Source organism: Trifolium pratense, linkage group LG5 (genome assembly GCF_020283565.1).
Source record: "Trifolium pratense cultivar HEN17-A07 linkage group LG5, ARS_RC_1.1, whole genome shotgun sequence".
NCBI classification, from domain to species: Eukaryota; Viridiplantae; Streptophyta; class Magnoliopsida; order Fabales; family Fabaceae; genus Trifolium; species Trifolium pratense.
In genome coordinates, this window is record NC_060063.1 from 43316311 (window position 1) to 43337595 (window position 21285).

At 35.3% G+C, this 21285-nt stretch overlaps 4 protein-coding genes across 7 annotated transcripts; 2 read left to right on the forward strand and 2 right to left on the reverse strand.

Moving 5' to 3' along the window:
* Positions 1-711: 711 nt before the first annotated feature.
* Positions 712-4846, forward strand: LOC123883060. 4 transcript variants are annotated; one of them, XM_045931753.1, is made up of 6 exons: positions 712-1013; positions 1709-1883; positions 1988-2326; positions 2474-2520; positions 2990-3122; positions 3253-3595. In XM_045931753.1, exons 2-6 carry the CDS (start codon positions 1793-1795, stop codon positions 3324-3326), a joined length of 684 nt encoding a protein of 227 aa, XP_045787709.1. In that variant the 5' UTR covers positions 712-1013; positions 1709-1792; the 3' UTR covers positions 3327-3595. The 4 variants fall into 4 exon arrangements, 3 of the variants coding, with proteins under 3 accessions (XP_045787709.1, XP_045787708.1, XP_045787710.1); XR_006800107.1 differs by adding an exon at positions 4529-4846 and having other exon boundaries at positions 714-1013; positions 2990-3480; XM_045931754.1 differs by lacking the exon at positions 3253-3595 and adding an exon at positions 4529-4846 and having other exon boundaries at positions 715-1013.
* Positions 4847-6504: 1658 nt separating this feature from the next.
* Positions 6505-11787, forward strand: LOC123883061 (E3 ubiquitin-protein ligase SPL2). The gene is made up of 6 exons (XM_045931756.1): positions 6505-6995; positions 7913-8014; positions 10265-10435; positions 10537-10658; positions 10740-10859; positions 11126-11787. Exons 1-6 carry the CDS (start codon positions 6630-6632, stop codon positions 11400-11402), a joined length of 1158 nt encoding a protein of 385 aa, XP_045787712.1. The 5' UTR covers positions 6505-6629; the 3' UTR covers positions 11403-11787.
* A 628-nt stretch (positions 11788-12415) lies between these two features.
* LOC123883062 (protein NODULATION SIGNALING PATHWAY 1) lies at positions 12416-14575 on the reverse strand. Its single transcript, XM_045931757.1, has one exon. It carries the CDS (start codon positions 14213-14215, stop codon positions 12518-12520), a length of 1698 nt encoding a protein of 565 aa, XP_045787713.1. The 5' UTR covers positions 14216-14575; the 3' UTR covers positions 12416-12517.
* An 816-nt stretch (positions 14576-15391) lies between these two features.
* LOC123883063 (putative protease Do-like 14) lies at positions 15392-21187 on the reverse strand. Its single transcript, XM_045931758.1, has 10 exons — positions 21027-21187; positions 20810-20953; positions 18974-19116; positions 18298-18581; positions 18129-18189; positions 17876-18012; positions 16771-16891; positions 16377-16469; positions 15728-15855; positions 15392-15642 (listed from the first exon to the last, which is right to left on the reverse strand). The coding sequence occupies exons 1-10, from the start codon at positions 21133-21135 to the stop codon at positions 15618-15620; spliced, it is 1245 nt and encodes a 414-aa protein (XP_045787714.1). The 5' UTR covers positions 21136-21187; the 3' UTR covers positions 15392-15617.
* Between the last annotated feature and the right edge of the window lie 98 nt (positions 21188-21285).

A 21285-nucleotide genomic window follows, 5' to 3' on the forward strand; every position in this document is an offset into this window, starting at 1 on the left:
CCTTCCACGTCAGCACCCACCCACATTTTCAAGTATCAATTTGATTGATTTTGAAATTCAGATACTATATTAAAATTGATCGAATTTCGGAATCGATCAAATTGGTCTTAGAAACATGGCTGCTGACGTGAAGGATATTAGAGGTATAGTTAGTTGCATTTGTTACTAGTTAGTTAGTCTAGTTAGTTAGCCTATAAATAAGTCAATTGTACCTAATTTTCTTATCAATCGTAATTGTACTCATTATCATCAATACAAATTTTTTACTTTTCTCTCTACTTTTCTATGGATGCCATGATTCTTAACATGGTATCAGAGCCTGGTTGCCCATAGCGTCGGAGAAGAAATGTAACAGAATTCTTCTTTCCCACAGCTTCTCTACTGAAACAGTATTTGAGGTTTGTACTACACTTATAAAGGCTATCTTTGCCATATCTCTAGCCAATGTGGGACTTCTAACAAACCCCCTCACGTCCAGAACTGAACAAGCTGAAACGTGGGATCAACAACAACGGGTGGCTCAAATATGGAAGGTCTCCACAACAAACAACAAATGGATCTAGGATAGGCTCTAATACCATATTAGAATTTTAGAGCCTATACTCAACCACAAAAGCTAGCTTGAGAGTTGAGGTTTGCACTACACTTATAAAGGCTATCTTTGCCATATCTCTAACCAATGTTGGACTTCTAACAAAGGATGCGTAAGCGGTTAATGTCTCGTCACGACGGTTAACGGTTTTTGATGTAATATTTTTAAATTAAAAAAAAAACAAAAAATCCCCAACATGGTTCGCTCATTCGTATTCTTGATCCCGCTCATTCGTGTAGTTCCATTTACATTACTCCATAGCTAGCTCTTGCATTTCAACGTGAATTTGGAAGCTCCATTACCTACCTTGCTTCATCAATCTCGATCTCATTTCACTTCTGTTCAATCAATCTCCATACCTCTCGATCGATCGATCCTCCTCACTGACCGCGTTTTCCGGAGATTCTGCTACTGTCCAAAGGTTATTTATTCTTCCTCCTTCTCAAATTACATTTCCCCCAATTTAGGTTATTCATTTTCAATAATGCTTAAATTTCAGTTTCAAACAATTCAATTCCTTTGCATCACAAAACTATTATTCATGTTATATATTGCTCTAATTTTTTTTTTATTTTAATGCCTATATATTGCTCTAGTTATTTATTCATAAGATGAGTTGTGATTATACTGATAGCATTGTGCTAATCTAATTTCAAATTTTTAGTATGTCTTGCTTGGTTTAACTCGTAAGGGGAGAATTTGATTTTCGGTCGGAAAATCACTGTTTTGGTCCTCGAAAATGTAACTTGTTGTGACATTGATCACTGAATTTATCAAAATTGCTTGCTAATACATTCACAATTGTCTCCTTTATTAATCATTTTGCGGTTCTCAGATTTGTTTTTAGGTAGTCAATTTATCGATAAAATTAGTAACGAAAGAAGATATACTAGGGATGTATTTGCAATTTTAATCATCTAAAGACTAATATGATAGTGAATTACACTTTCATGGACCAAAATGGCTGTTTACCTTTACGGCTTTACTACCCCAATTCGGAATTTATCATACACTTTAGTGGAGGTCGTTCTTTCTTTGCTTGTTTTATCGGTCTATGAAACATTTTTGGATCAAGGTTTGTATATTGGGAGGTTAACCTAGTCAATAATGCTGCAGGTTCTGTTGAAATAGGTGCGGTGTAGACGTGTAGTTGGTGGCTTTTCCATCGTCATTTTTCAATTTGCTCTTTCGACGCCAAAAATGCCAAGGGGTAGACCAAAAATTACCGTTAAAGCAACCGAACCGGTACTTGAACCCAAGGAACCTCACTTCATGGACCACGAAATCAAAGGTATTAAATATCAGATTCTTTTCTCCTTTTGAATTTTTCTTCATGAAGTTCAATACATTGCAAAATTTGTGCTAGTCTGAACTGAATTTGAATTGTTTGTGCAGCGTTGGAGCAACAAATCGGTGCGATTAGGGAAGTTAACGAGGTGAAAACCGAATACTTGTTGACAGACTTGCGGTTTCTTCGCTCATGTTTCAGAGAGGAACAGCTGCAGAAACCCGTTTTAGAGATTTTTGAAGAAACTCTTCCAAATCTGTCCATTGTGAATGATAAAGGGAGTGCCAAATTTGAAGTGATATGGAAAGATAAAGAGTCTATGAATATGAACATGAACGGTGGTGATGTAAATGCTTCATTGCTGCAAAGGTTGTCCATGGCTTACCCTCACTACTCTTCAATTCCTCCTTTTGCTGGTGCCTTTGAATATTCTTCCAATGCAATAGGTCAACACCTCAAAACTCCTCTGAAGTACTATTTTTCTTATGCAGACTTTTGTCTCTAATTTTGATGAATATTAGTAAAAACACTACTCTATATGGATGCATTTTTAATATCTGACAACAATTACTTCCATGTTTCCACCTTGACAGGGGGAACAAGCTTTATCGGTGCTGATAATCCGTATTTGAAGGACTTCGTATGTTCTCTTTCTCCACTTTGCTGCTACACTTACAGTCACACACCTTTGGATCACTTGCAAAAGGATGATAGAAACATATTTACGTGTGATAGTAATATAAAATCACAGATCCCAACTTAAAAAACCCAATCTTTCATTAGTTAGCAATAATCATTGTAGAGTATGTTAAATTTTATGACAAAAATAGGTTGTGAAACATGAGGATAACTGACATTACTCGTGCTCATCTGTTCTTTTTTGTAATATCATCTGTATTATCCATGGATTTAAAAGAAGCATTGTGCTTCTTTAAGTGATTAAATTTGTATTGCATGGGTTTTGGAGGAACCATCTTAACTCTGGTACATTTATTTAAGTGAACTCTCGTATTTGTCGTTGAGGATAAAAGGATGTCCCAATTAGTCTTCAACTGAAAAGTTAACAGCTGAATATGGTGGTGAGTGGTGACTCTATGTGCATTTTGCAGGTGACTAGTCACAGGTTGTCTGTTGGGATGATGCCCAAAACACTTAGGGTTCCCAAGCCTGGCGAGATGCTTCTCTCTGTCCATGGATCACCCTTAGGTGTTTACAAGGACAATAACATGGAAGCCGTACATGGTATGATTAAAAAAATGCTTGGGATGAAAATTGAATCTATTTCATTCTTTATCATGTTAATGAACAAGGGATAGTTCTTGTCTACCGTAATGCTTTACTTTTGACATGCTTTTCTGTTCTTCAACACCAGTTGAAGCACTACCAGTTTTTCTGGTTCTAGATGGTATCTATTCTGCTTCAACACAACACTACAAGTTTTTCTAGTTCTAGTATGGTATCTATTCTGACATGCAGAGTCGGAGGAGGGTTGAATTCTGGTTAAATCTCTTGCAGTTCAAGATCAAGTTTTTCATGTATCTATGCGCACCAACCATTAAAATTTCGATAGTGACTCTAGATGAGATTTGGGTCAAAATTTGTGAGTATTCATTGTTTGTAATTAGTATGGCTAGTTTGGCTGACACATATGCCTAATACCAAAATCGTGTTTGAAACTAGTCTATCTTATTAATGCTGTTATATTCTGTGTTGCATTTCCCTGGTTTCCTGTTTGGATGCGCCAAGAAATTGAAAAGAGAAAAGTAAAAGAAAATAGAAATAACCTTGCTGGTAAATGGTAATAGCAGCCTCTTGTGAAGCAAGTTTGGCTCACAAGCAAGAGTTTGCTTGGGTTCAGCTTTATTCAGCTTCAGCCAAATAGTGAAATAACCTTAGGAAGTATGGGATAGGTTTTCTTCATTTGCTTCGGCCAACATTAATTATGGCTTATGACAGGTGCTTGTGTAGTTTTTATGCTTGTTTTGAGTCTGTTGGAAGAAAATTTGCCCTCAGCAGATATAGGTCATTTTTTTTTAATACTCAGAATAAATCTCATGTAATTTTCATAAGAGATTCTTATATCAATTTCAAGCTTTTTCCTTCACTTTTACTCATTATATTAGATCTTCGGTCTCATTTTTTCTATCTATATCTTACACTATTTTCACATCCCATGTGGCTGAGAATCTGTCAATTTTTGTTTTAAAACTTGCTGATTTGATTATATAGTATGGTGAGTAAATCAAATAGAGGGTAGTCAAATCACTAGAGGCAGAGGAATACCTAGAAAAACTATAAGAGAAACTATTAAGAAAGATTCAAAGATTAATGAGTTGGATAGAGATAGGATTTATGAATATCTCAGCATTAGGATAATGGATTATAGATTTTAGTGCAAGTGATCACATCTGTTCATCCTTTTAATGTTTCAGTTCATATCAGTACATTACCCATATACATGTTAGAATGGCAACTGGTCATGTGTCTATAGCATAATATGCTGGCACATTTCAATTCTCTCCTGCCTTGGTCATATCCGATGTGTTATTTGTGCCTTATTTTAATCTGAATTTGATATCTGTCCCTAAAATTTGCCTTGATATCAAATATATTGTCACATTTGATCATATGATAAATGTTTGATACAGGAAAGAAAGACCTTAAAAGAAAAAGATGATTGGTTTGGCTGAGCTCCTTGAGGGATTGTATAACCTGACCATACAAGATGCACCAGTCACCATAGCCACATCTCAAGCTACTTCATCCACCTTCATTCCTAAGGAAACCCTTTGGCATGTTAGCCTAGGACACTTATCCAATACTAGATTGTTAGATTTGCATAAGAATTTCCCTTTTGTAAATGTTGATCATGATTCTGTCAGTGATATTTCTCACATACAAGACATAGAAAATCGAAATTTCCTCTCAGTTCAAATAAAGCTAGTAACATACTATGATTTGTTTCATTTTGATATTTGGGATCCAATTTCTATTTCTTCTGTCTATGGACACAGATATTTCCTTGCTGCTCTATAATATGATTATAGTAGATTCACTTGGATTATTTTATGCAAATCAAAATGTGAAGTACCTAACCTTGTTCACAATTTTTTAATCATGATTAAAACACAATACTATTATCATATCAAAACAGTGAGAAGTGACAATGGCCCAAAGTTTTGATGTCTGAGTTCTATTCCAATGGACAACTATTGAGAACGTTTTGATGCCTCATTTGATCTAGATCATTTCTCTCCCGACCCCCCTCATTTTTTTTATACCCCCCAAAAATCCAATTTTGCCCCTTACGGTTTGAAACATTTTTGCCAAAAAACTTCGGTTTATATTCACCGAAGCCAAATATTAGACCATTTCGGTAATTGCGAACCGAACATTAGCGTTTTCGGTATACAAAAAACGAACGTCAGCTTGTTCGGTACCTGCGAACCGAAATGTCATAGATTTCGGTACGTTGGTCGCTGGAATTAGGCCATTTTCGGTAGCAGTTTACCGAAATAATTGTTTTGGTACCTGCGAACCGAAATGTCCCAGATTTCGATAAGTGGTTACCGAAACTTATCAGCATGTCATATTATTTCGGTTCGTATAAACCGCAGTACCCCAAGGACAAAAACGGAAATTCAGGGGGTAGAAAAGAATTGAGGGGGGTTGGGAGAGAAACTATCTTTGATCTAAGCCTAAGTATAGCGTTCTTGAAATTGGACAACTTTTTGCACATTCACTTGGTCACACTCATTTGTCTAAAGAACTTTGATTTGAAGACAACAATCATTTGCAACGTATATACTTGGAGAACAAATTATAAACAACGTGCTATAGCTCATGCAAGTTCATTGCTAACGCTTCTCTTTGAAAGCATCTGAAGAACACTTTGAGAACGGTCTGATAATTTTACCATATGCAAGCAACTTTATACTAGTTGTCTTTTTGAAGGACTGTCCACTAGTTTTTTTGAGCATAATAGTCATACTTTAAGGTCAAACAATGCAAACACGCGACATCTATAAATAACACATTTGGTTGCATTTAAAGTGTAAATAGTTGAAGTCACAAAAAACATCTTACACTTTTGTCTGTTTAGTACAAGGACACATTGAATCATTCTTGAAACAAGGTGATGCTAACTAATGTCTTTAGACACTAGTTAAGAATAAAAAAAGTTGTTTTTGCATTGAAAACTTTTATATTTTTACTAATATTAACTACACAAATTTTTACTATATTAGATTTTCTTAACTATTGTGATCGGGACAGTAGTTAACATTTTTTATTAAAGGGTCATGATAACTAATAATTAGGGTGGATTATAATCGAAAGTTATTTGATATGTTATTGAAACTCATTAAAATTAACGGTTTACGGTTTATGAATTTTAATTGAATATTGTTAATTTTGACGAGACTCAATAACATATCAAATGATTTTTCATTTTTTTTTTTTAAAATTATAAATGATATAAACTTTCAATTTAACGGTGAATTTTATAAAATTCGTATGCGTTATAATAATTTTCACAACTTATGCATCATGAAAGATTCGGTAAAGTCTTCCATGTTAGCCAACGCTAACAATTAGGGTCATTTTAGTAACTTGAACAAAAATTGTTTCACAAGAAGAGATAATATCAAGTATCAACACAGTAACAGTTAAGCAGTAAACGACGTCGTCGAGCTCCTTGATGTTCATTGATTCTGCAAATGCAATTTGTTGAGCACGAATGAATGATCAATGTCTTCTCAAGAACAAGCACTAATCTCTCTTCTCTCTCAGTTAGCCCTATCCTTCGACGGCGCCGTTTTCGGTTTAGGCGTAGCCTACGTCGCCTTTCGTTCCATCCGCAAATTCACCGTCACCTCCGCCGCTCTCCAAAAAATCAGCCACGCTCCTTCCATTTCCGTCTCCGACCTACGCTCGCTCCTAACCGAAACTGATTCAGACGCTGATGGATACTCCGATGATGGAAAAATCGTAATTGTCCGTGGTACTGTTGATGCTAACTCTGCTGTTTATGGCAGTTGGACAAACTTGTGGCCTGGTGTATTGGTTTCTCGTGAGTCTGGTGATAAAGGTGTTGTTCTTCAAAGAACTCAAACGGTAACCGCTTCTTCGTTATGTCTTGAATTTTTATTTGCTAATTTTAGGGTTTGAATGGATGTTTAACTATGAAGCACTTACACAGACTTGACACTCACATAGACCGGTAAAATCACGTGTCAGTGTCAGACACCGGATACGCCTTCCATCATAAGTGTCGGTGCTGCAAAGAAGTTGAATGAATGCTTATTAAAGTGTTGGGAAGTGGGAGTATGTTTTGTCACTATAAATCAGAGATCCGTATAATTTGAGAAAATGACATAATTAGATGGAATCAGTGTTAGTGTCGGACAATGGTGTCCGACACTGGAACACGTCTAATATGAGGAGTGTCCGTAGTTCGTGGCTTCGTGCTTCATTTGTCAATGTTAAATTTGTGCTTAGGTTTGAATGGATTTTGAACTATGAAGCACTTACAGAAACACATACATGACACTGACACCCGGACATGCCTTCCATCAGAAGTGTCGGTGGTGCAAAGAAATTGAATGATTATTAAAGTGTTGGGAAGTGGGAATATATGTTGTCATTATGAACGACAAACACGAACACCAAACACCACACGGGTACTAAGACGTTGACACGAATAGTGCTTTGAGAAAATGACATAATTTAATGTAATCATATGTGTCGGTGCTTCATTTTTTTCAGTGTTAAATTTGTGCTTAGGTTTTAGTGTGGGCAATGAAAATCACTTCATTGTTGATTCATTTCTATGCACTAAAATCATAATAATGGAAATGTCCATTTCTTTTAAATAATAAGAAAATCTCTTCTTGTAATGGAAATAGTTTTCTTGTCGTTGGTAACATTTTTTTTCTCCATCGTATAAGAGAGTGTAAATTTGATCCCAACTTAAAATTTCATGCAATTGAATTGTGAATTAGAAGACTAATTTATATTTTATTGTCATGAAGTGTATATACAATGAATGGAAGGGCTTATTTGGATGGACTTCTGATGTTCGAGCCATACTTACAAGATCTTGGAGACAACAAGAGTCCACATCCTTAAGAAAGGTAATGCATAACTTTGTTACTTGTGGCTCATATATTGTATCCAAAATTTCTAGTATGATCTTATCAAGGTATTTGAGTTTTGAAGGATTAAATTGAGACCGATTTATTTAAATAAGACATGTAGGACTATCCTATTTGATAACAGTGAAGAAGTTTCTGTCCTATCCTATGCAACACACATGAGGCATGCACAGATATCCCAGTAGATTTTATATCCATAATTAGTTATTGGTTTGAATAATATGTAACTTGGAACCTGTTGTTGCATAAAATTGTTCACCATATGCTTCAGCTTGCATAACCAAGGCTACTAACAAAATTCAGGAACTGTGAACATGATCTACTGTCAGGTTTAATGGCTAAAATATGATCAAAATAAGTCTTAGAGGGATTTGATAATGACTTTTTATTTTCTTGAGAGAGTTGCCTGTTTAAGCATATGCACCGTTTTTGGTGATTTTATTTTATCACTAAGATGCGTCTTGCTTTATTATGGTTATTGACAGTAATATGCAGTGTCTCTTTTTATCCCCTTTCTTTTTGTTTAGTGTTTTAATTGTTACAGGAATATAATCTCCAGGATTAAATCATATGTGTGTATTGTTTCAATTGTTTCTGTAAAGAAGGAAGAAAAGAAATATCAAACTCTGAATATTATAATATATAGTTATGGTAGTATGTTGTGTAATGATGAGCTATAAAATAGAAAGCAGCAACTTTATTTATACTGCCATTGAACTCCTAATCTCAATCAAATAATGAAATATGGTAAAAGTTCGTCTAAGATACCCAAAAAAGTTAAGATCCATGGTGATAATATGAAATATTTTCTAGATTTTCCAATTCCAACACTCCTCTCAAACTAAAACTCACAAGCTCATGTTATAATCAAACATATACTAAAATGAAATAAACTAAAAATACAATGTAATGGAAAACAAGATTGGAGATGGGGCAATAGCATCTTGGACTAGATACAGGATCAAACTGTATCTTTGGCAAAGACAGGGATGGTGTGAGTTACAGGTAATATTATTCTGTCAGAATGATCATGTACTGTAAGGGAAATCAACATTAGTGTGAATGTCACTTTACTGTTGGCCGACTTGTCAACATCAACATGTAAAGATAATGATACAAAAGTAAAGATGAGCAAATATGAAGAATTGATAAGATCCTAAATATGCTGAAAGACAAACAAACACCTCCCCCAACTGAAAATAAGTAAAGAAAAAGCTGGTTTGGACCTGAAAATACTATGGATAGGTTAGGAGAGGATTACAACACAATGAAAACCCTTTCTAGTTTGGAGGGGTGTAAACCAAGAAGAAAGAGGACTTCACATGCTTTCTCACTCACAGATGAGCTAAGCTGGGCAGATTCTGGTCAGTGGTGCATGGCAGTGTGTTGAAGCTTTGGCAGTAATACAACTTCAGGACCTGGCTGATCAGGATATGCTAGAGCTAACGGAGTAGCTACGAGGGAAAAAGATGAACTTATTTGAATATATGAAAACGTCTTATAAATTATAACATTTTAGAATATCTTAGTTTATGTTTTAGTTGTAGTTGTAGGACTATTTTCATATCTTTGTTAGAATATACAAAAATATCTTATAGAAATACTTATGAGGATAGATCTGATATCCATGGTTGTGGAAGAGAGTGACCTTGGTCTAAATTTCAATGGTAGGAGTTTTTGTATGAGAAAAGAATTACGGAGATAACATCATTACAATAGAGTTCTAGATTCTAGGGAATTCTATAATTGAATAGTAAGGGAACATGTCATAGATATGCTACTGTTATGCTATCATATTAATTATAGATATTTAGGAAGATAATGAGGAAAAGAGAGATCAAACTCTAAAGAATAATATTAAATACTGATTTATAATGTGCTAAAAAATTGCAATTCCTGATTATAGTAATGTTAGACTCCTAAAAACCAATCGTTAGTTGGTTCAGTGGTGATTGGTGCTGAATTTGGTAGGGAGGACCGCGGTTCGATCCCCCGCAACTGCGATCGGGAGGGGGCTGGAACCACTTGATGCCAGAACTGACCCCCGAACCAGATTCAACTGGTGGTGAAAAACCAAAATAAAATAAAATATTAGACTCCTAAAGGATCATCTAAGTCCCCAGATACTCTTACCAGATTCTAAGATACATTAATATTTATACAGCAACAATAATACAGTAATGACGTTATTAAATATTTCTAGATATTCTAACGATATTTTTATTTTAGGTCCCTTTTGTTCTCATTGATGTTGGACGGCAGTCAAATACTGAATATGTTGTTGTCAGCATGGATGGTTCAACACATCCTTTACCTCTTACAACAATTTATCATAAATTGGAACCCATAAATTCTCCTCCTTATACATTCTTGCAAGCTCTTTTTGGGCACGAATATCCAGTAAGTTAATATTCTCTATTAGTTTGTGAGATTGTTGATCACTTCATCTTTGGTATATCAGATTTACTGGAATGTTAACATATGATGTTTTCTTTCTGCAGATTGGACTGCTTGATGAAGAGAAAATTCTTCCCTTGGGGAAGGATATCAATGCTGTAGGCCTTTGCAGTTTAAGAAATGGAATTGCTGAAATCAAGTCTTGCAATGATCTTCCATATTTTCTGTAAGTTTCTTTTGCTTGAAATAAACTGTTACAATGTGGGACTTCTTAACATCAGTAAATAATGATTCATGTTTTTTGTAGGTCTGACTTGAGTAAAGATCAGATGATTGTAGATCTTTCCTTTAAAGCAAAATTACTGTTTTGGAGTGGCATTGTTCTTGGTACAATGTCAGTTGGGATCATCGGCTATGCAATTGTCAGGTATGTTGGTTTTCATGACCAGTCCATTTAGACTTAATTGTTTACGTAGTGTACTGAATTCTGTTAATCATGCCGACTTTACAATTTCCTGTGACTTTGGTTGGATGAACTTCACCATGATGAACCAATAGAGGAATTGTTTAATTTGGTTGGCACACAGAGTGATGGCCTTAACTTTGATAATAATCAGAATTGTACAAATGATTAAAAATGATATTATTTTTAGTGGTTAGAATTGATTTGAAGACAAACTTTCATTTTCTCAGGAACTGGAATAAATGGAAACAATGGAAGCAGCATAGGGAGATCCAGCAACAAAGGCAAACAATCATTGAAGCTGATTCTGATGATGACGTTGGAGATGTTCCAGATGGACAATTGTGCGTTATATGTTTGATGAGGAGAAGGCGTTCTGTTTTTATTCCATGTGGGCATCTTGTATGTTGCCAAGGGTGTGCTATGTCAGTTGAAAGTGAAGTGGCACCCAAGTGTCCAGTTTGTCGTCAGGAGATTCGGGATTCTGTGCGAATTTTCGAATCTTGAGTAGACAGAGGCTGGTCCGTTCACTGTGACAAGGGGCTTCCTTGCTGTTGATGACGACTGATGCATTTTATTTGTATATATATTAGGGAAAACCGGTCTGGCTCATGTTTTATGTGAACACGTGAATTTAGCTAGTTTAGATATTTGAATATATGACTTGAATGTGGCAGTCGAGTTTATTAAGTCATAGCCGGCTTCTCACTGTTTGAAGGAGTTTAAGCTCCTGTAATGAGTAGTATACTTTAGGGAGAAAAGTCGAATATTTCTACTGTTTGTAGTAAAATCAATGAAGTATAATTTAGTAAATTCATGATTTGTTAGAAATGTGGATGTAATTTCAGTAGTGGGTTCTCATTAATACTTGAAGTTCTTTAATTTTCTTTTAGAATGAGAAGCTCATAGTTGAATCCTTATTGGGTAATATTGTAAGATTCCCAATTTTCCGAGTTGCAGTGAACACTTTTTTTAAGACTGCAGTGAACACATTTAATTTCACCAAACTCCTATAGAATGAGCCCTGAGATGTTGTAAGTAATGCTAGAGTCACACCCTCTAACGCACTTAAACATGTGTTTTACAGAGTGTAAGTAAATGCCACTTGCAAAATATGTATATTTTTCACGCTGTGCCGTTGATAACCGAGAATGTGGCCAGACTGTGGTTTGTTTGGTGACACCCGTGCTCATTTGTTGTTGGTTAACATTAGATATTTGTGAGACACTCCTAAATACTAGTTAAGAAAATATGGTTTTTATTCCAATGCTTCAACTTTTTAATGGAACATTTGGGGTTAAGGTCAGAACAAATTTAATTCAAAGGAGGTAGAACTAACAATTGAAAGATGTGTTAACAAATAGAGTAGTGAACGAGTCTTTTGATTTTTAATCTGATATTTGTTAGCTTTATATGATCTAATTTGCAGATTTGTAGCAGAAAAGCAACAGGTACCAATTCTATCTTCTAAATAAATCATTACAAAACAGACATCAAATTAAATAGTTTGCAGCTCTCTATTATACAAACATTTTTATAGTTGAAAATTTAGCATAAGGAATAGTTTCATCATGGTGGCACCTGTAACCTCTATACAGAACTCCTACACCAAGCTACCTTGCTTAAAGCTTTGCTGTCAATGTTGAGCTTGAACTATTCTGTTTATCCAGTTTCCACAAAGAACAGAAAGAAACAGGTTGACCCTTCCACCATAGTCCCACAGTTGTACTGTTCTCTTCTTCTACTTTCATCTCCCAATTATTATCATACTTCCTTAACAAAGCTCGACCTCCATCAATTGCATCCTCTCCAAATACTTCACCCGCAAATCCTGCTTCTTTCATTCTTTCACACCATTTTTCTTTCCCTTCGTTCATCTCACGTTGGTTTGTCAATGCTTTTGCAGCCTCACCTTCCATCATTCTCCTTTCATCACTCTCACGGCCTTTGAATGCCGAACTGGTTGAATCTAAAAACCTCCATAAGTACTCCACTCTTCGAGAGAATCCAGTGGCGAAATCGCCACAACTACTGCAGCAACACTCCATGTTATTCTCACTCAATATCACCCCTTTAGGCTCCATGTCTCTCAACACCTTCAGAAACTCTCTTCTTTCATCGGGAGCATTATGATTCAAGTGGTGCAACCTGAACTGAGCACAGACTATAAGAGTTTCATCAGGGGAGGTGTCAACACTTTGAGCATTTAGTGTCTGTAATGGATGATTATCAAGCTTGTTTATCTGCAAATTGACATTTATGGACTGAGCATAACCAAGGAGTCTAGAAGAGAAGTTATCACCACATGGACCTACTGAAAATGGGGTTTCCATATTTTGGTCATTTTCAGTTGATGAAGCAGTAACCACAGTGAGGCGAACCAGAGGAGGAGGTCCACCAGGTCGACGACTCAAGGCCTCTAGAAAAGTTGGCCACTGCACCCCATGAGAGACTCCAATGTCAAGGATGTGAAGAGAACGCGAACTGTTCGGCTCTTCAGCTAGGACTTGGAGGATGGAAGCATTTGCTATGTTATTAGGAAAGGAAAACCAAGGGCTAACCTCATAGAATTTCAGTAACGACTTTTGGAAGAATCGCGGTTCTGTAGATGCAAAAGTTATAGTCCCTGATGTGGTAGATGATGAAGATGAAGATAGATGGTGTGTCAGTGCTCGGAGACCATGCGCTGCAAGCCGGTGGTTGGCATCACCAGTAGTTGAGGCTAGCTCATGAAGAACATATAATAGATGTTGCACGCGATTCAGATTTCCACCAGTTATAGCTGCAGCACATGGGTTGAGCAACTCCTCAGCCCACCTACCATCCTTGTTGTTTCCATTGCCACTGTTATTTCCACTGGCCTTACCTGCACCTTTCTTGTTCCCACCAGGTTTTCTAACCACTGTCCCTTCAATAGCTGCATCACCATTATCAGCTTCATTCGTCGGACGACTCTTGATTCTCTTGTTCTTTTGGTTTTGTGATTGTTTTTTGAGACCTGGTTCATCCTCGGCATTGCGTTTCTTCGGTAAATCAGAAAAGGGTATATTGTTAGAACTAATAGGCTCAAGTGATGTTGTGCTAGTGGTAGTAGTAGTACTAGCAGCAACAATGTTGTTGGTGCTGTTGGTACCATTAGGGGAATTAGTATTAACATCAATCTGATACTGGTTGTGTATATCTTGGTTCTGATCCCATAAGGGATACTCTTGGATGTAACCGTTGTTATATGGATCATCCAAGAATGATGGAAAGAAAGAGACAGAACCTTCAAGCCAGTCAAGAATGTGATCTGATGTTGGGTTTGGTTCCATGGTCATTGTGTTGTGATGAAGGAAAAAAAAGAAAGAAAAACTTGAGTTATTGAAGAAGAAAGATTGAAGGGTTTGAAGGGGTTAATAGTGTTGGATCATTGACCATAAACAAGAGGATGATAGATATTAATTAGATCATAATCATAGAAGATAGAACAAAAGACTTTTAAGTTAATTAGTTTCTGCCATGTACCTATAAAATAAGGCATATAGTGTATATAATAGAGGTATTTTTCAAGTATTGACAAATGAGGGAATTTTCTAATTGTTTGTGTGCTGTTTGTTTGGAAGATGTGATGTTTTATTGAAGTTTTTAAAATGGTTTACCTAGGCAACTAGCAGACGAGGTTGTCTCTTGTTTATGTTAAATGGTTAACTTGTTCTTTTTGTATTATATAAGAGATTGATATATACTGTTTATAAGATTGAATTTGTGTATTGAAGAATGTGATAGGTTATTTCAAAACTCTAGCCGGCAACCACTATTTGACTAATTGATAATTCTTGAAAAGTTTATGTCTGGCTTGGCTTATGCAACCTCTATTTGTTCTGTATTTTGTTGTTAATAGAACTTAAATTATTGCTTTTTTTTATTGTGAAGACAAAAATGATAGCAACATATTACTTGTCATTAAATTTCGGTTTAGGAGGAGAGAATTCATCTTGTGTGTCCCGTAGATTTTCTGACGGAGATTTATCACTGTTAAGCAGGGGCGGAGCCAGGAATCAAATATAAGGGGGGCCAGGTCGAAAAAGTATAATTTCGTAAATATAAAATTTAATTTTTTTATTTTTATATAAAAACTATTTTATATATAAGAAGTTTAAGAACATGCAAGTAATGTATAGCTTTTTAAGTATAAGAAATATTCAAAATGCAAGGCAAATTACCCAACATGTTTTATGCTAGAGGATAAAAAAATCCAGAGCATATTTTAGTGTTTCAATTTTAGAAAAAATGAATATAAAAAAAATTGTAATATTTTGAAAATCGGTTTTAAAAAATCTATTTAAAAAAAAAATCCATTTTTTTAAAGCAAAAACAAACATAATCATTTGATTGTTTTTTTCTTTTCTTCTTTCCAAAAGATTTAATTAAGGGTAATAAATATTCAACTTGTAAGCAAGCTAGGGTAATAACTATTCAATTTAATTGGGCATATAACATTAAGCATTCTAAAATTACTCATCAAAAGGAGTTGATAAATAAATAATATAGAGAACCATGTCTCTGTACATGTCAAGAAGCTGGTAGTGGCAAGACACTTGACTATCATACCCTAAAAGGAAAGTCCAAATGCATCTAGTAATATATTAATGTATTTTTAGTACATAAATAAAAGGGTAAAGATAGAAATGTAAATTTGTGTTGAAGTCGGCATGTGAAACTGCTGCTGCCCAAACCTCATTAGTATCGCCGGTTATGTGGCCAACTATTAAAACAAAACAAAGAAAATCATATATTATTTGAATTTGAAGCTTATCAAAGATACAATATTGTATTGACACAAGATTTACCGATTAAATTTTTCGACAGCAACTTCATCAACCACCATATTGACATCTACGGGATCATTTTGATATGGTCGGAACACAGACAATTGCAATACATCTCCAACCTTCTTATCCCACACCATCTCCAAAAACTGAAACACAGACAAGGGATGAAAAAAGTAGCTAACAAAATCATACATTTATATTCAAGCGCAAACGGACAAATACCAAAAAAGAAACAACACTAACAACCAATCAACTGTTGATTTTAGATAGATGAATAATATAATCTCCAGAAGTTGATTAATATTTAGAATACAACAATTGGATTTCAACCAAAAAACAATGCAGACGGAAAAGGACCAACGAGGGGGAATTCTCTTCATGACTCCGTTTTTTATGAGTGAGTTCAATCTCTAGGGTGGCATTTTGGGGATATGAGCAATCCCTAGGTTGACTGACATTTTGCACATAACTCGTGTATACGAGATATGAGGAATCGAGCTGCTGAGGTCAAACTTTCTCTTAATGATCACATCACAACAACTCAAAAGTGCTAACATAAAACATTTGATCCTAATCTAGTCCAATAAATTTGAATTGAATGCCTTACAAAGAAAATTAATCTCTTGAGAATGACATTGGTAAAAATATAAACATAAATAGAATATACCTCCAAGAAACTGCGAACAGTTTTTCCACCACACTGAACTATGACATCTTTCAAACGCAGTCCAGCAGAGTCAGCAGAAGAACCTTGAATTACCTACACACAAATGGATCATATGAAGATGCGCAATTGTGAAAAATATTACTTAAATGAAACTGTCGTGGGTATCCTACAGATCCAAACATAAAAACAAATAGGCTTTGAAAATTGCGAAACAACAAACGAACTTGAACGGGGCCTAAATAAAAGTCCAATTCTTCAAATCAAACAACACAGTGGTAGGATTTCAAATCTTGGATAACACATAAATGCATTAAAAGCAAGAAACATGAGATGTAGGTAGGTAGTATGTGCAAAAATCTGAAACTACGCTATATTCCTAGACAGTATAGTATACCTTTTCAACAAGAACTCCATTGCAAATACTCGGAATCTTTTGAATAACCTTCTCTATGACATATATATCAGCTGTGTAAAGGTTTGTAGCCTTAAATCCAAGAGAAGGTCGCCAGATCCCCCTGTTGTGAAGAAATATTCATTAGGTCATATGAATGATTGGTTATACCTAAAGGTATTTATTATAAGATGAAAATAAGTTGTTTTTTCAAAATGCCAGTAGAATGCCCAAATGATTAAAGATGGGCAGAATTCAAATACTTGTGAACATTATGAAGTTGGAAACTTAATAACCGTGAAAATATCAACATTTTAGAGAATCAAGATTGCATGACGCTACATATCAAAAGTTGGTCGACACTGGACGTGTAAGTTTAATTCTTCCAAATAAGACTGATACGAAAAGTGAACTTCTCGAAGAAGGTCAAACCTAACCAAAACAAAGCAAGGGGTGACAAAAAGCAAAGATGGAGGAAGAAAATGACTGATGGGGCTATAGGTACACCAAAATCAAGTGCAAGTCTTAACAACAAAAACTGAAATTTGATGAATATGTTCAAAATTTATACAGCAATGTAGCATTGCAAATTCTTCATACATAAGGGGGTTTTTTAAGCGGAAAAACCAATTGAGTTTGATTGTTTCAGAATTTGGAAAATAATATTGTCTAAATAGGCATCTCTATGCTACATTCTTATAACAAAAAATTCATGATTCAAAGCTTATATAGAAAGAGTAATGTTGGTGGCTAATAAAATTGCACAGATGAAATAACTGAAACATTAAATACGGACTAATAAACACTCCATCAATTATATTATCGTAGTGCCAATCGTAGTGCCAATGAAGTAATGAAATACCAAATTAATAGCTGGTAGTAGGTAATCTTCATCAAAAGGCAACAGTAAAAATTTATTACAATTATGAAATTCTTACTAAAAAATCTCTCAACTGCAACATCGACATATACAAGTACCCAAATACACAATAACTGAAAAACATTGTCTTGTTACCAAGTGCTTATAGACCTCAATGAGCAACTAAATAATGTACTATTAATAAATACAAACAATAAAATTAGATTGATAAACACAACGGTAACATACCCGTATCTTTTGTAATTCTCCCAGCATTTGTGAGCTATATTTATAGGCAAAAACGGGGTAGGGAATCCAAAATCATAATAAAATGTAACACCAATCACTTCTCCCGACATATTTATGAGCGCACCACCCTCACCACACTACAACAAAAACAAATGTTAATAAGAATGGGAGAGAAGCTATAGGGGATGAGCTATCAATGTCAAAAAGAGTCGCAAAAACAATAAAAATGCAAATAGAATGGGAGAGAAAATACTCTTGTGGTATTGCAAGTCCCCGTGAAAACCTCCTCACAGTCAAAATCGCAGCGACCAAGACTGGAAAGGAACAAACAAGAGTTACAAACAAGGGAATTTGCCAAAATAAACTAATAATTACCCCAAAGATAAGATATTAACAACGAGAACTCTAGCTATCTAACTAACATGAATTCACCGGGAGCAGCCATAAGATCAAACGGTTTGGCAAAATAACGCCCCACAGCAACTATTGCATGACCAGGAAAAAGGTTAAAGTGGCTAGAATGTGGACGAAGCTGAAATGACTTCTCCTTAGCCGGATTAATGTTTATGTAATCATCCACTTGTCTTAATGTTGCAGTAGCCAGGGATGAATCGGACTGAAACCGTATCCAAGCAATATTATAGTGGAAATCGTAGGCACGTACTTCTCCCTCGTATGATTGACCATCATACAGGTATATCATAACCTACAAAGAAGAATTAGAGTCTATTGTCAATTTCACTTTACTGCAGATGCCTGATCATCAAGTTATGATGATTTATTTTTTAGGATACAATTATCAGTAATTGCATGTCAAAGGCATAAAAATAAAAAATCCCAATAAACAAATTACACGGACAGATTGAAATCGTTTTAATCAGCAATATAAAATATAAATAGCATCTAACAACCTAGAGACTCACTCGTCTATTGATTAGGTTTAAGGAATATTGTAACAAATTTGATAAATCTGAAGACATAACATAAACCATGGATACCTAAGCAAAATCCAATAAGAATGCAATATTCACAAAAGTAAGAAGACATGATGACTAGTGATCCCAATTAGGTTGAAGAACCACAAATATAAACACCAACCTTAAGACTGTCAGCCAACTTATCTTCCACCATGTCTTCTTCAGTAGGACGACGAATGAGATTGGCAGATGTTAAAACAATATGACCATTATTGCCATCATTTTCAATGATCACGCCAGAACTTTGAAATAACTCTTGCTCCCCTGTATTCAAATAAAGCAGTAATAGTAAGAGACAATCAAACTCTGATACCATAACCATAAGTAGTAAATATAAATAAAATTATGACAAGTCAGTTAAGATAGTTAGAGTTTGTTTGTGTTAGTTAATTAGTTAGAAATTAGTTATAGTTTGTTACTCAAATAGTTGGTGCAATTAGACTCTACTAGTTTGTACACATTTCATTCATCTTTTATCAATCAATATGATTTCTTACGAGCTTATGAGCTTTGAGTATGATCTATAACACTTGTTAGATTAGGTATGTTCTGGTGTCAAACAAACAGACACCGATACTTATGATTACACTGAATGGTATTATTTTCCCAAATTATTAACAGTGTCGATGTGTAATGTCCTATGTCGATGCTGTTGGGATTGATTGCAATGTAAGTCCCACATTGCTAATGAAGAAGAAAAAAAGGTGAAAGAAATTATATTGAAGAAGTCCCACATCGCTTAGAATTGTGAAGCAATGAGGGAATCAAGGCTATATAATGGACCTAAGTTCTTTGTTTGTAATTGCACCAAGCAGTAACACTTGTAAACACTTTAAGTTTATATTTGTGTCTTTTTTGCTTTTCTCTTATGCTCTTGTTTAAGAGTATTTGAGATGTAGTTCAAATATTTACTTTGGAGAGTGTGGGTGTATTGGGGCATGGGGTGATTGAGAGTGAAGTCTATGTGTTGTAACAATTTTCACATAGTGTTTATTCTTTGGTTGTCGGTTTTGACAACGGTCGTGGTTTTTTCTCCGGTTTTGGAGTTTCCACGTTATATTCTTGTGTTTTGCTTGCATTCTTTTATTTTCTCTATGCCGGTTTTTCCCAACAACTGGTATCAGAGCTCTTGGTTTGATTTAGGAGGAGGGAGTTCCGCTGTGAAGTTTAGGCTAGAGAAAATTGATGTTTGGCTTGTAGAAAATCAATTCAAGGATGTGTTGATGCAATCAGGGTTACACAAGGTCAGCTTGGAGAGGCGGTGGTAATAATACTCGACATCAATCTGGAGAGGCGGTGCTAAGAATACTCGGGTTACGTCTGAAACAACAACTTATTATGAGGATGCGAAGGTGCTAGTGGAAGTTGAGAATCGTGGAAGTTGAGAATCGGTGGAGTGTTGAGTCATATGGACTTTGGAAGCTCCTATCACATGTGTTTGAAGAAAAAATACTTTTGAATCCCTATAGCTAGTTGAAGGTGGAGTTGTTCATCTTGGTGACGGAAAGCTTGTAAGGTTCTAAGGTATGGGTGAGTTTCTTTTAACACAATGCGAGGTATTTTCTTGAACTTTGATGCATAGATAGTAGGTAGATTACTTGTTAGATAGTTCTACTATTATTGGGATAACACATGATGAACAACTCCACCTTCAACTAGCTATAGGGATTCAAAAGTATTTTTTCTTCAAACACATGTGATAGGAGCTTCCAAAGTCCATATGACTCAACACTCCACCGATTCTCAACTTCCACTAGCACCTTCGCATCCTCATAATAAGTTGTTGTTTCAGACGTAACCCGAGTATTCTTAGCACCGCCTCTCCAGACTGATGTCGAGTATTATTACCACCGCCTCTCCAAGCTGACCTTGTGTAACCCTGATTGCATCAAATGCTTCATAGACTATAAACAAAACTTTGAAGTATATTTTGCAGTTAAGAGGAGTTGAATAATACCAGTAGTATAAGATAAAAGAGCAACAATGGAGGAAGAAACCTCGAGAACAGCTCTCTTTGTATGAATATCCAGAAAGACATTATCATCATGGTCTTCGAATTTTGGTAGCTTTCCAGATGAAATTTTTCGGTAATGCCGCGGGGCTGCGAAGGATTTCAAACATAGATTAGTGAATACTTAAAGAATTCAAAATCAAAATAAAAAGGAAAATCTTACTGAAATATTCATCTGGATGTTCTCGTAACCAAGGGTTTTTCCTCTTTAAGCACTTTTCATGCATTACTTCTTCCGATTTTCCAAGTAAAGGCGCAAATATTATACGCATAATTCAACTATGAACACCAACGAGAGAGAGGGGAAATAATTAGAAAAGCTGATTTAATGATACGGGTATGGGTTAGCAGGTCGGGTCATACTGGGTCCGAATTCATTTTTTAAGACCCAATTAGAGTTAGAATCAGGGTTAAAATATTAA

Excerpts from the sequence above, each read along its gene's own strand:
- LOC123883062 (XM_045931757.1), bottom strand. The coding sequence starts at position 14,215 with ATGACCATGGAACCAAACCCAACATCAGATCACATTCTTGACTGGCTT.
- LOC123883063 (XM_045931758.1), bottom strand. The coding sequence starts at position 21,135 with ATGCGTATAATATTTGCGCCTTTACTTGGAAAATCGGAAGAAGTAATG. Across the intron at positions 18,190-18,297 it reads GCTGCTCCCGGTGAATTCAT|TCTTGGTCGCTGCGATTTTG; the intron begins GTTAGTTAGATA and ends GTTCCTTTCCAG. Across the intron at positions 16,892-17,875 it reads GAGAATTACAAAAGATACGG|GGGGATCTGGCGACCTTCTC; the intron begins GTATGTTACCGT and ends TCTTCACAACAG.
- LOC123883060 (XM_045931753.1), top strand. The coding sequence starts at position 1,793 with ATGCCAAGGGGTAGACCAAAAATTACCGTTAAAGCAACCGAACCGGTA. Across the intron at positions 2,327-2,473 it reads ATATTCTTCCAATGCAATAG|GGGGAACAAGCTTTATCGGT; the intron begins GTCAACACCTCA and ends CCACCTTGACAG. Across the intron at positions 3,123-3,252 it reads TAACATGGAAGCCGTACATG|TTGAAGCACTACCAGTTTTT; the intron begins GTATGATTAAAA and ends CTTCAACACCAG.
- LOC123883061 (XM_045931756.1), top strand. The coding sequence starts at position 6,630 with ATGTCTTCTCAAGAACAAGCACTAATCTCTCTTCTCTCTCAGTTAGCC. Across the intron at positions 6,996-7,912 it reads TTCTTCAAAGAACTCAAACG|TGTATATACAATGAATGGAA; the intron begins GTAACCGCTTCT and ends ATTGTCATGAAG. Across the intron at positions 10,436-10,536 it reads TTTTTGGGCACGAATATCCA|ATTGGACTGCTTGATGAAGA; the intron begins GTAAGTTAATAT and ends TTCTTTCTGCAG.